General features: G+C 33.4%; 2 protein-coding genes across 2 annotated transcripts; both read left to right on the forward strand.

Moving 5' to 3' along the window:
* Positions 1–890: 890 nt before the first annotated feature.
* On the forward strand, positions 891–5,018 carry LOC142613579 (uncharacterized). The gene is made up of 2 exons (XM_075785973.1): positions 891–1,085; positions 4,507–5,018. The coding sequence occupies exon 2, from the start codon at positions 4,535–4,537 to the stop codon at positions 4,814–4,816; it is 282 nt and encodes a 93-aa protein (XP_075642088.1). The 5' UTR covers positions 891–1,085; positions 4,507–4,534; the 3' UTR covers positions 4,817–5,018.
* A 2,707-nt stretch (positions 5,019–7,725) lies between these two features.
* Positions 7,726–8,734, forward strand: LOC142613524 (uncharacterized). The gene is made up of 2 exons (XM_075785904.1): positions 7,726–7,850; positions 7,960–8,734. Exons 1-2 carry the CDS (start codon positions 7,726–7,728, stop codon positions 8,732–8,734), a joined length of 900 nt encoding a protein of 299 aa, XP_075642019.1.
* The last annotated feature ends 4,637 nt before the right edge of the window (positions 8,735–13,371 follow it).

The following is a 13,371-nucleotide window of genomic DNA, read 5'->3' on the forward strand; positions in this document are numbered from 1 at the left end:
CATAACCAATTTTAAAAACATCAACATCAAATTATTTATTTTACACTATATTTCATTAAAATATTATTTCGTTATCAATTATTTGTGTATATGAGTAAATAAAGTATTAAATAATAGATTTACATAATTACATGTGAACAATAACTGTGTATTCATGTAAATACACACAATTACTATAGCAACAATATAGAGCACTCGTATAAGTACTTGTATAATAGAAAAATGACTACATTTTAGCCAACCAAACCCAAAATTCACCCACATGTTAGGCCGTGCAAAGTTATGTAAAAAGACATGGTTGCTACAGTAATTGTGTAAATTTACACTAACATTATTCATTGTAGTTGGCTATTTATTTATTTAAATTTCTTTATGTATCTCAATAACAAAATAAAAGAGTGAATGATAATTATTGTGTATGAAGAAAGAAAAATAATTAAAAAAATAAAAGAAATTGATGTTTTAATAAAAAATAAGAGATAGTGGATTAATTTTTGAGATAAATAACCGTGAGTATTTTTTTATTTAATTTTAAAAAAAAAGATAAGATAACCTCAAATAATATTTAAAAATAAAATAGATAATGTCCTAATTTTTAGAATAAATTTCAACCTTATTTAATAAGATTATTTAAACAATAATTTTCGTTATTTAAAGAACATAATACATATTTTTATAATATTTTTTTAACCATAAGTATTTCCATACTACTTCAACAACCGTTATTAAAAGTCTCTTACTAAACGGGTGCTCATCAATGCAAGTCCTCTGCCTAAACGATACTTCTACAGTGACACACAATCCATCCATCCTAAAATACGCGTAATTTGCGGTTACAGCGTGGATGGTCCATTCCGCCACATATAAATCTCTTCTTACCGAAGCCGTAACATAAGGACAAGTCAAAGAAAAAATAAACAAAACATCAGAAATCCGTAACAGAAAAAAAAAAAAACAAAAAACAAAACAAAAAACGTAAAAGAAAGCTAACAATAACATACTGTCATCCACCAGCTCCTAGATTGAAGCTTCACTCCAATCCTTGTGTTCATCTCATTCTCCCATTCTTTTTTTCCCACAAAAGGGTAAGTCTCTCTTTTTCTTTCCTGTCTTTTATTATTATTATTATTATTTTTTTTTTGTGCTGTCTTTGGATTCAGATCTGAGCTGCTGAGATTAATTGTTGGGTTTTTGATAATGGGTTTTCGTTATTGTTGAATTTTGTGAGGGATGTGATATGGGTACTGACATGTTTTTGTTGCGTGTGTGTGATTTTCATTGTAAGATGTCAGATTGTGAAGTGTGTTAATGTGGTTCGGATTTTCTTTTTCTTTTTTTTTTCATGTGGGTATTCGTAGAAATTTAGGAATCTGGATTTGGGTAACAACTTCTTAGGTACAAGGTCAATTCTTGCTTTGCGTAACTCAGATGTGAGCTAATAATTAAATATATAAATAAATATGAAAGGATCTAATTGTGACTTTTTCTCTTGAACAGAAACAAGGGAATAAGATGACTTGCAGAAGATAATTTTGATACCCCCACTAAGATCTCAAATTATGTTTAAGAGCCTAATCAATATTAAGGAATGCATATATCATGTGTGGAATAATATGTAGTTGTGGTTTTAATCTTTGTAAAATTAAGTGTTATGTTTCAATGTTGGGCCTTGGTGCAATGGAAATTGCTTTCCACCAAAAGCGACTGGACGAAGGTTTGAGTCCGGGAATTATCGTTTCCGAAAAAATAAAAAAATTGGGAGTTAGGTTGCCTACGAATCACCTTTCTTAAACTTTGCAAAAGTGGGAGTTTTGGGCACTGGGTACAATCTTTACATTCCATCCTCTCTGAATATGATGATAGTGATGTGAAGAATATTGCTAAGGCATGATCCTTTGTCATTGGGTGCTGGATCTATCTTCAATGGGATATGCCTTAAATGAATCCCTTGTGTTGTGTTACTAACTTTTTTCAAGTTGCTAGTTTTTACCTTCCTCACCCACATATGTGCACAAATATAGTGGTGGAGGATGCTATGATCTTTTCTCCTGACACCTAAATAATGCAACTGTCAGGTGGCTTTAATTGGTAAAGAGTTATGAGACTGTAAATACAACCTGGTGTGTTAATTTTTATGCTCTAGAAAAGGATGAAATATTGATAACTTGTGCATGGGAAGCTTTTTATAGATGGGGAGTAAGATATCTATATGAGAGATGAAAGGTCATGCTATCTATAGCTGGTTTCCAAATATCTATATGGAGATGATAGGTCATGCTATCTATAGCTGGTTTCCAAATGGATTAATTACCTGCTATTTTTATATGATTGGAAGGTTCCAACTTAATATCAAATTCATAAGTAATTACTTCTGGTTGGGTGGGCTTATATTCTTTGAATTGATTATACACCTAAGAGTGTCTCTAGTTAATTTTTCTGCAGTGCTCTGCTTCAAATCAGATTTACATGTTTTGCAATTTATGGCTGGTAACCATATTATATTAAAAGGAAAATTGATATGTTCCAAGCAAGTCATAAGAAATCTCTTGCTCCCTTGCTTGTATACTTTTAAAATATTTTTACAACTCTCTTCTTTTGTTGAGTAAAAGTGTTTTGAGGGGGGTTGTTCGATGTATGCTATGATAGATTTTGAGCGATGTAATTTTTTATTTTGTTTAGGTTCATTTTAGACTTTTGTACTATTACAGAATAATTTTGATGATGTTCAAGTTATTTATGAACTATGCAAATATGTTATATTGTGTAATTATTCTCTTAAAATACATATAATAAAAAGTTAAATTTATTCATAATAATACAGGTGAATTCAGAACTTAGGTGTAACTACTCCCCTCTTATGGTTTTTGTGCAATTACTTTTGGTGCTATTCTTGCTTATGCACTTGAACAAGCATTTCTTCAAGTGAGTGAAGGTTGGATTTTGTAGTGAATGTTAACCTATGACTCTTGTCTTGACTATTGTAAGTGCAATTTTATTGTGAAAGAAGATGATGCTTAGTGTCAGGGTCCGCTGCCTTATGAAATTACCATAGCTTGCTTGTGATATTGTCCATGTCCACCTCTCTCATCTTCACCCCCACCCTCCCCCTTCGAACCCAAACTCTCTCTATCCCCAATCCTATTGCTTGCTGGTTTCTGTTTTGGGTCTCATTTGGCCCACCACTATTTGTACCCAAGCTGCACTGGACCATCAGTAGTTATCCATGGTTGTCTTGCTCTTCCAGCCTTTTAGTATTTAAATGAGCTGAAATTTACAGAAATCCGTATGTTTTCTGATATTGTCTCACAAAATCCTAACTATGGTTCATTGTGCATCTAAAGGTTGGAGCAAAAGAAGTAATGAAGAGTTCTTTGATATTAGCTTAAATGAAGAAATTGTTTGGTGGAATCTTTTACCCACACTCCTTACTCAAGATTCCTACACAAAATTTCTCTTTCTTGTATATGAAAATAATGTGTCCATATGGTGTATATCTTTATCTTTCCATTTGCAGTGACCTGCTTGAAATGGTAGTTTCGTATGGAGCCTCATGATTTCTTTGCAGTTTTCATGTACTTGCTGCCTAAAAAATTTTAGACATGTCCGTTTGGGAATATCTTATTTTCTTTTTGCTGAAAGTGTGTGAAATTATACTTGTATTTTTAAAAAGTAAGAAAAAGTGAGGTTTTAAAAACTGTACATAAAAGCTAAAAGCTGAGCTTATAATCTCTAACCAAACAGACATAGTTATTGTTCACTTGCTTAGAAAATGACATGTAGCATAGCACTTAGCCTGGTTGATTCATCATGGTGAGTGTAGACATCGGTATCACATTGATTCCAGTGTTATCTAACTCCCAGTAGCCTTCTATTAACCCTTGTTGATGATTGGCTAATCAGTAAGCAACCTGATTATACTGCAATAGTGATACATAGACATTGAGATATCACCCTTTTATCATAATTGTTCTCCTGGTGATAGTTCTGTTTATTCATCATGTATCGTTTATAAACACACACACACATATGCGAAGAGAGGGAGAGAGAGCTACTCCGCTGCCCTTTGCAATTATAATATCATTCTTCTAAAGCTAGCAATAGACATCTGTATCACATTGATTCCAGTGTTATCTAACTCCCAGTAGCCTTCTATTAATCCGTGTTGATGATTGGCTAATCAGTAAGCAACCTGATTATACTGCTATAGTGATACAGACATTGAGATATCACACTTTTATCATTATTGTTCTCCTGGTGATAGTTCTGTTTATTCATCATGTATCATTTATAAACACACACACATATGCAGAGAGAGGGAGAGAGAGAGCTACTCTGCTACCCTTCGCAATTATAACATCATTCTTCTAAAGCTAGCAATAAACTTATACTTCCAAAATGAAAGTGATACACTTTTGCATCTTTTGCTTGCCTGATTGTTAACCTTATATATAAAATCCTGTCTGGATCAAACCTGTTTACCTGTCATCTCTTGAATAAAAATTTCAGGTTCGCTGAGGAAGGTAGTGCATAAGCCATGGTTCTTGACAGCATTCTAGCTTCTCCTCATCGTAGGTCACCATCATTCAGGAAGCAATTCTCGCGGGATGATTCATTAAGCTGGCCAACACTCCTTCAAAGGCACCGCTTCCTCTTAACAGCTCTAGTTCTCCTAGCTTTCCTATGCACTGTGTATCTTTATTTTGCTGTGACTTTAGGTGCTTCTGGATCATGCTCTGATTTAAAGGGTACTCAGAAAGCGTTGTGTTTGGAGCATGCAAAAGCTACTGTGGGCAAGGGAAAATTGAAATTCCTTTGACATGTAGATGATAATTATAGTTGGAAAGCATTTCTGTCCCTGGTTCTCTTCGATTCAAAGGAGATTGAATTTAACCATACTTTTAAAATTGTAATAGGTTGTTTGCTGTTTTTGAACTCAATTGTCCTGAATTTTATATATGAGAAATGTAACAAAATTTTCATTTGGAGAGTATATAGCAAAAATTTCATTTGGAGACTAATAACTTTGATGTGATTATATAGTTTTTTATAAGCTAATGTAAGTTCTTTGAAAGAATTCAAGGGCCATCTTTTTGTGACGATTACTGGGGATTCAAGTCAGTCCAGCATAACTGGAGAAGGAACTAACTGTAACTCCCCTGGGTTGATTTGTGGGAGTGGGTAAGAAAGTAACTTACTTATATACCATTGGAATTTCTTTACGCAATTTATTAATAACAAGCTCATGAGAAAATAGGGATGATCTTGCAATTACTAGAGAATTGGAGTATAGGAGTACTTTATTATTTATGTAGGAGTCTGATATAAATTTATGAAGAGGCAATTGAAGTCTGGGGTGACAAAGCCTCAACTGGTAATGGGATGTCTTCTGTTGCCCTTGGGGGCTCGTCCTCTCTTTTTGGTAGTATTACAGAAGCTGGTAATCATATGGTGGTGCAATTCCAGTTATGATTTAGTTGGTGTGGTGGTTCTGGTGTCAACAAAGATTTGGTATGAGCGTTGCCTTGACAATGGCTATTGTGGTTGTTGAATTGGTGATAACTCTGATGATAATTATGGTGGTTGTGTTAATGATAGTGATAGTGATGGTAGTGTTAACATGTAAACATTGTATACAATAGACAAAAGATTTGAGGTATAAGGATCTCGATGAAGAAAATTAACTCTTGAACACACTTAAACAATAAAACATACTTGATATATGTTTCAAAGTGATACACGCGCACACGCACATATATAGATATATATATATATTTATATATTTATATACACACCACATTAAGAGTTAAGATGTCAAACCAACGCAACAAGAATAATTTTGACTATCGAATTAAAAAATAAATAAAAAATTGAATTGAGTTTGTGTGCAACAACATTAATAATTCCCCTGCAAAAATATTATGAGCATGGTGCCCATGAAAGACGATACAAAACTTTAGTTGTCAATGTCTCCTTATTGAAAAAAAAAAAAAAACCACTAGAAAAAGAAAATTGATAAGTTTATTCAGACTTATTATTATTATTATTATTATTGAAGTTGAAACTAATTTCTAAATCAAAAGCAAGTGGGTTTGGGTTAATTCAATTGGTAAAGTCCCTTGCAATTATCATATAGATTGGATAAAATAAATTGAAGTTGTATCATATTCATAAATATAAAGTAGAAAAAAGATGATATAGATTGGAAAACAACTAGGAAGCAGCAATGTGTGAAGAAAAGAAACGAAAGTGAAGGAATGTGTGTCACAAGACATCAATGCTCATTCAACTTGCGATTTTTAGGTTTCGAAGAATTGAATAGAAAATAAGAGAAAAGATTAATCGCTCCTCCTCCGTGACAAATTCAGTGTCTCTCTATCTTAGCCAACATCAGGATCTTAATCAATGATTGCTTTCTCACTCATCTTCATACTTCTTACTATATCTCTTTCTCTCTTGTCAATTGTTCTAGGGAAGCATTGGTTTGATGGTGCTTGTGGTGAGACTGAGTTATTGATGTGCTTGTATGGAGATTAGTAGTGGCAATTTTGTGTGCTTTGTCGATGGATTTCGATGATACATGGTAGGTTGGGTTGAATTTGGCTTTCAAAGTAGCTGTGGTGGCTTAGTAAGGGGTTTTTAGTGAAGATTCATAGGTTTTATGGTGGTTGGATGGTTCAACCTAAAAGGTGGGTCTTCATAGTGTAGGTTTGATGCTAATCAAACTTGTCTAAGTTAGTAATAAGAGCAACAACAAATAAGAGCAATGAGGGAGGTGGGAGGTGGGGTAGATGAGTGAAATTAAGGTAAGGGAGTCTTGCAGGCCTTGAAGTTGAAGGGAAAGACAATGAGAGTTTAGGGATAGCAATTATCGATCGATTTTAACATTGCAGAGTTTGAGTTGGGTTACTCGAGTTATTATTCTTTACAAACTTAAAATCAATTAGTTGGATGGTTTAAAATAATGTCTTACTTCTCAACCCTCATCTTTTATTTTGTCATTTTGTCAACGTGTAATTAAATTCATATTTCATTGATTGTTTTATTTTATTAATTTAAGTTTTAGGATTTATTTTATTCATTAAAATTACGTGGCATGATTTGATTGGATCAATTAGCATATATGGTAGTCTTAGGTGTCATTTAACATTATAGATCAACACAAACATTAACAGAGGGGCCGCCAAGCAACCCCCACCTACACAATGAGTTGTTTCCTCCTCCCCAATTCTTTACACTCAAAGTTGAACTCTTTGGTTAGAAACTTTTGGTGGAGTCAAAAAGTGAAGGAGAGAAAGCTGGCTTGGGTGTCATGGGAAAAGCTTTGTAACAAAAACTCTAAGGGGGGAATGAGTTTTAAGGACCAAAAGGCTTTCAATTTGGCCTTATTAGCCAAGCAAGGATGGCGGATCCTAAAAAACCCAAACTCATTGCTCCATAGTGTTTTTAAAGCGAAATATTTTGCCAAAACATCTTTTATGGATGCCCAATTGGGGAGCCCTCGTATGTTTGGAGGAGTATTCTCGCAGCAAGAGACATTATTGACAAAGGCTTAAGGTGGAATGTTGGTAATGGCAAAAAAAAGTGAACATATAGAATGATAGGTGGCTGCCAACAGCAGATACTTTCAAGATAGTGTGCCCAAGAAACCAGGAGGTACGGTTGGAGAAGGTTAAGCAACTGATTGATTTTGACAGGGGCTGCTGGAATATTGAAAAGGTGAGAAACATGTTTCTGCACCATGAAGCGGAAACAATCCTGGGAATCCCACTCAGTTCGGGCATGACAGAAGACTCTCAATCATGGGCGTGGACCAAAAATGGTGAATCTCAGTCAAGAGCACTTACGCAGTGGCAATTAAAGTTCTAAAGGAGAGTGTTCAGACAGTAGGCAAACAAAGAAATTGTGGGAGAAGATTTGGAGTTTGAATTGCCCAAGCAAAATTAAACATTTCATGTGCAGGTCCAGCAAAAACATTCTCCCTACGAACCACTATTTGAAAAATAGGAAAATAGCTGTGAAGGAGGATTGTGTTTTCTGTGGGGAAAGGGAAACCTCAGGCCATGCTCTATGGAGATGCAGAGCCGCGGCAGAGGTGTGGAAAGAGTCTGGTATCAATCTGCCAAATGGTTTATCGCCTCATGGAGATTTCATTGACTTGGTGTGGAATCTGTTGGAGGCGCCAATTGTCTTTGATTGGGAGCTCTTTGAAACCACAGCTTGGTGTGTATGGAAGAACAGAAATGCAATGAAACATGAAGGGAGGAGCAAGCAAACGAAGAGCATTGCTGTTGAAGTGGGCAGATTTGTAGAAGAATTTAGACAAAATAATATGTCCAACCTAAAGCCCCAAAATCAGCCTCCTCAAGCTAGACCCCTCTGGTGCCCTCCAAAATCGGGGTGGTACAAAATCAATGTGGATGAAGCAACTTTTAAAGACCCCCATTGCTACGGAATAGGAGTAGTTATCAGAAATGATAGTGGGCAAATCATGGGAGCAATGACAAAGAAATTGCATCTCCCTTTAGGGGCTTTGGAGGTGGAAGCCAAGGTAGCCGAGGAAGGGATTATACTAGCAAGGGAGTTGGGTCTTGGAGAAGTGGTTGTGGAGGGTGACTCCATGACAGTAATGCCTGCTCTATCAAGTGTAAATCAGCCCCCAAGCTCTATCCAAAAAGTGGTAGAAAGCTCAATTCATAGGCTCCGATGTTTAAGGATTGGGAAGCAAAGCATGTAGTTAGAAATAGCAATGTTGCTGCACATCTGTTGGCTAGGAGTGCGAATTTTGTTTCATATGCAGTCATTTGGGTGGAAGACACCCCCTGCAATTGTAAACCAAGTGCTCTTGGATGTAACTTCAATGGGCTGTTGCCCCTATTAATGAATTTTCGTTTGAGTTTTGGCAATCAAAAAAAAGAAAAAACAGAGGGGCTGCCAATCAGAATGAGCCTTAATGTTAGGATAGCAAATAAAAAAAATTTAAATGTTAGGGGAAAAATTAAAGTGACCTTGAACATCAGGGTGTATTTTGCACTTTTTCCCCTTTTTAAGAAACATTTGTTATGCACTTTAGTCATTTTAATAATTAATGCTTTTTTTAAGCTCACATATATAACCGAACTTACCATTGATGAAAGAGTTATATTTGCAACAAAGAGAAATGTCAAGGGCTAAATTGAACAAATAAAAAAAATTGTATGGTCCAAACTGAAAACCCTGAAATTAGAGGGACCAAAATATAAATTTACCTTTGTTAATACTATATTTTTTCTAGCCCCAATTTTCAGAAAAATAATTTCTTTATTCTAATCAATGATATTTTAAATGTTTGCTTTATTAAATATTGCACCTAAAGCAGTGAATTTACCAGCCCTTTTACACCCAATGAACACTGGATTGATGAAATTTATTTAAAATATACGGTCAAAATTCAAACCCTAATTTTTATTGACTTTGTCAAACTTTAACGAAATTTATCCAAGTTTATTCAAGGTTTAATGTTACATATTTTTCCCAATATGATGTTTGAATAATAAATCTTTAAAAATTATTTTCAAACCCCAAATTTGACAAAGTTTGACCAATTTTATTTGATTTTTCTCCAAAAAATTTGACCCTTTTTCTTTTTTGAGAAACAAACACACATACACAAGAGAGAGGGAAATGAGTTCTAACACAAAGGCACATCATAACTTCACTAAAAAATCTGACTAGTTGATAAGAAAAAATGTGGTGTCGTATTTAAAAAAGTATAAGATTTCCTTCAACCTCATTATATATGGAAAAATTGGAATTGAATCAGTGAGATATCACAAAATAAAATATAAATTATATGATACTCAAGTCATTATATTGAAGTACATTATCAATCTTGGAAAGAATTCTTAAATTTTATTTAATGTGTGTCATAATTTTTTATGAAAAGCGTTATCAAATTCTCCTTAAAGAAAAATACCTTATATTTCCCTTGTGTGTTTGTTTCAAAAAAGAAGAAGAAGAAGAAGAAGAATAATAATAATAATAATAAAAGCAAAAAACAAAAAAAGATAGATAATTGTCTCACATTACTTAAGATAGTATATTGTGTTTAATATAACTTATTCCATCATTTCTTAAAAGTTTTCATAGTTTTTTAACGGAGTTTGTGGTATATTTTTATGTTAGAGTTTCATTCCATCTTTATTGTGTGTATGCGTATGTGTGTTTTTTTTCAAACAAAAAAAATAATTAGAATAACTGTCTAATTTTTCTTTAAAAGTGTGTAATAATTTTATTAGAAATTATGTGGACTCTTCAAAAATATTCCAACTTTCTCTAAAGTGATCACACCAATTTTATTTGAAAACTTGTTTTGGTATTATGTCCACTGTTGTTAGATAGTGCACATTTAAATTTGTATAGAAGAATTATAGGAAAACTTAATCACACATCCAATTTTACAATTTATTGACTTGTGCAACTATGAGTGGTGATCACTTTTGCTCATTACTAATTCTATGAATCACCACTTTTTGTCAACCCCTCAAAATTATACAATTCAATAAGTTATGAAATTGAGTATGAGAATAGGTGTTTCTATAGATTAATTGTTTCATACATCTTCAAAGATCACGGTAAATTTAGTAGTCTCGCTATTGCCACATGCCAATCCCAAATTTTGCCATGTCATCATCCTGCTTTTTTCATAAGTTATTGCTGTAACAGAATTTTGATTAGTACAATATTATTTGTACTCTTTTGTTGTAATGACCATACACCAATCACAATCAACCACTTAATTGTGAAAAACAATTATAAAATTTCTTGGATTATTAGACAAATGGTTTTTCTCTTGGCATAACAACCTTTATTTTTATCCTCCAACCCTTGTATATACCGCTTTTTGGTGTACTAGCGTTACAAACTATTCGTTGTTTTTGTTTTCTAATTTTTGGTCTCTCAATTTAGGACTATTCAAGACTATGTTCTTTTTTTTTTTTTTTTTACATTGAAGCCCAAATTCATCATTTGACTAATTTTATTCCTATATCATATATAAAATTTGTGTTGGTTAATTAAATATAATGAAATATCAAGTTATATATATGTGTGTGTAACTCTAAGCAAAGTTACACCATCCAATAACTTGTTATTAAATTCATATTTTGAAAATCTTATCATTGGATTACATTACATGTTCTATATGTTCTTAACATGTATGCTAATTTTTATGTTAATCATATATTATTTACTATTCGATCCATAAACTCATCTTTTATACATTATTTCAAACTACAAAATATGAATTTAAACAATTGATTTATGATAAGATTGATCTTTGATCTCCTTGAAATTTTATAAATATGAAGAATATACGAAGATAATGCAATCCAATGGTGAATTTCGAAAATTCATATCCAATTTAAAACTTTTGAAAACTTCACCACATAGTAGACGAGAGCCTACCTTTCAAATTAGCTCAGCACAACCACCCATTGCATGAGCACGTACTGGATACAGATCTACATGTGTTTTCTTATTATAGCTGATGTGAATCATTTTATGTTCTATTTTGGATCCAAATATTTTAAGCCTTATAAGGAACACATTGTGTAGCACAATAAGGAGCACATTGAAGAATCTCTCTCTCTAACACACCCTACTTACCACTGTGACTGCACCACAACAAAATCACGACCCAATTACCACTCTAGTGATCACTACAACCTACCTCTAAAGACCCTTTCCCACTCTCTGATCCATCCCACCTAAAACTTCAGCAACCACTACATGCACCCATGATCCAACCACCACTCCAGCAACCTTTCTCTCTAACCCACCCTACCTAAAACTGCCACGACCACCAAAATCCACCCATAACACTCGATGACAATTTTTTTTTTTTTTTTTTCCAGTCATGCGATCATGGATTTTTGTTGGTTTTGTTCATTACAATTTTTGGAATTATGGTGAATTTTGTGTTGAGATGATTTTTTTTTTCATCCAAGCTAGAAACATGAAAATGTTCTCTAGTCTATTTTTAGGAAAACAATTAAACATCTGAAAATATTTTCTTTTCTATAATAAATAGTCAAAATATTTTCCATCTAATCAATTACAACCTCATAAATAAACATAAAATAAGCTTATAAATATAATATATATATATATATATATATATATATATATATATATATATATATATATATATATATAGTTTTATAACCAAGACCTACCCAACACGCGCCCTTTAGACTCGTGGTGGCCAAAGCAAACTCAGAATGTGGGTCCCTCCTTAAGCTTGCACATTAAGTAATTCAACTTAGATGCAATAGCTAGAGATCAAATTTGTTTGGGTCTTTTGCTTAAGCTCTCACAAGAGCATGAGCATTGGTAGTGCTAAAAAATCATATTGCTATTTTTAGCACCATTAATACTAAAAAGCATGTTATACAATTATGGAAGGAAAGCCAAAAAATTTGTCTGTTGAGTTACAATCCACAGCCAAAGATGACAATGTACTATAACTTAGATGGTAAAAAAAAATTATTAAAAGTTACATTATTTTATTGTATTAGTGGTAGTCGTCGTTGCTTATTGTAATAAATATATTATTTTATTATGTTGAATATTAAAATAAAATCACTAATGTTGAGTGTTTTATAAAATAAAGTGGTAATATAGATAAAATAGCTTTTTGTGGTGTCAAATTGCAAAATTATTGGCACCACCAATGCTGATGCTCTAAGGCATCATGGGTGAAGGTATAAAGAATACCTAAAATTATTAATTAATTATGGTTTTTGTATCATGTCATGTTCTGATTATTCAAGGATTGGCGTTATCTCCATATCCAATGTCGTGTTGTGTCTGTACCGATGTCTATGTCCATGCTTCATAACCCATTACAAAATCATCACAAAACTGATCATGTTTGAACATCACCCATGTACCACCATACTAAATGACTCACTCATCCTCATCCAAGACCAAGCATGGAGCACATAAGCCACGATCGCTCAACTCCGCTATGAAATCCACACCCCTTTTAATTAGATCTACCCAACCGAAACCCAACACTGTCAAAACAATTTCTTAGCTAGCTTCCAAAATATTTCGAACCCATTGCAAACCTTGAAAACCACCAATCTCTTACCCCAAGCCATGACTCAAGCCATCTTTCAAGCTTCCACAAGCTATTGAGAACTACAAAAAAAGCTCAACCTTGAGGAAGAGAGAGTGAGAATAGAGAGTGGGAGGGAGGGAGGGAGGGAGGGAGGGAATTATAATTTTAGTTTTGGGAGCCTAAAGTATGAAAAAAAAAAAACTTTTAGAATTCAATAATAAAAGTAACACTAAGTGCCAAATCAGTATATAACCATACAAGAAAGGTTT

Source organism: Castanea sativa, chromosome 10 (genome assembly GCF_040712315.1).
Source record: "Castanea sativa cultivar Marrone di Chiusa Pesio chromosome 10, ASM4071231v1".
In the NCBI taxonomy this organism is placed as follows: domain Eukaryota; kingdom Viridiplantae; phylum Streptophyta; class Magnoliopsida; order Fagales; family Fagaceae; genus Castanea; species Castanea sativa.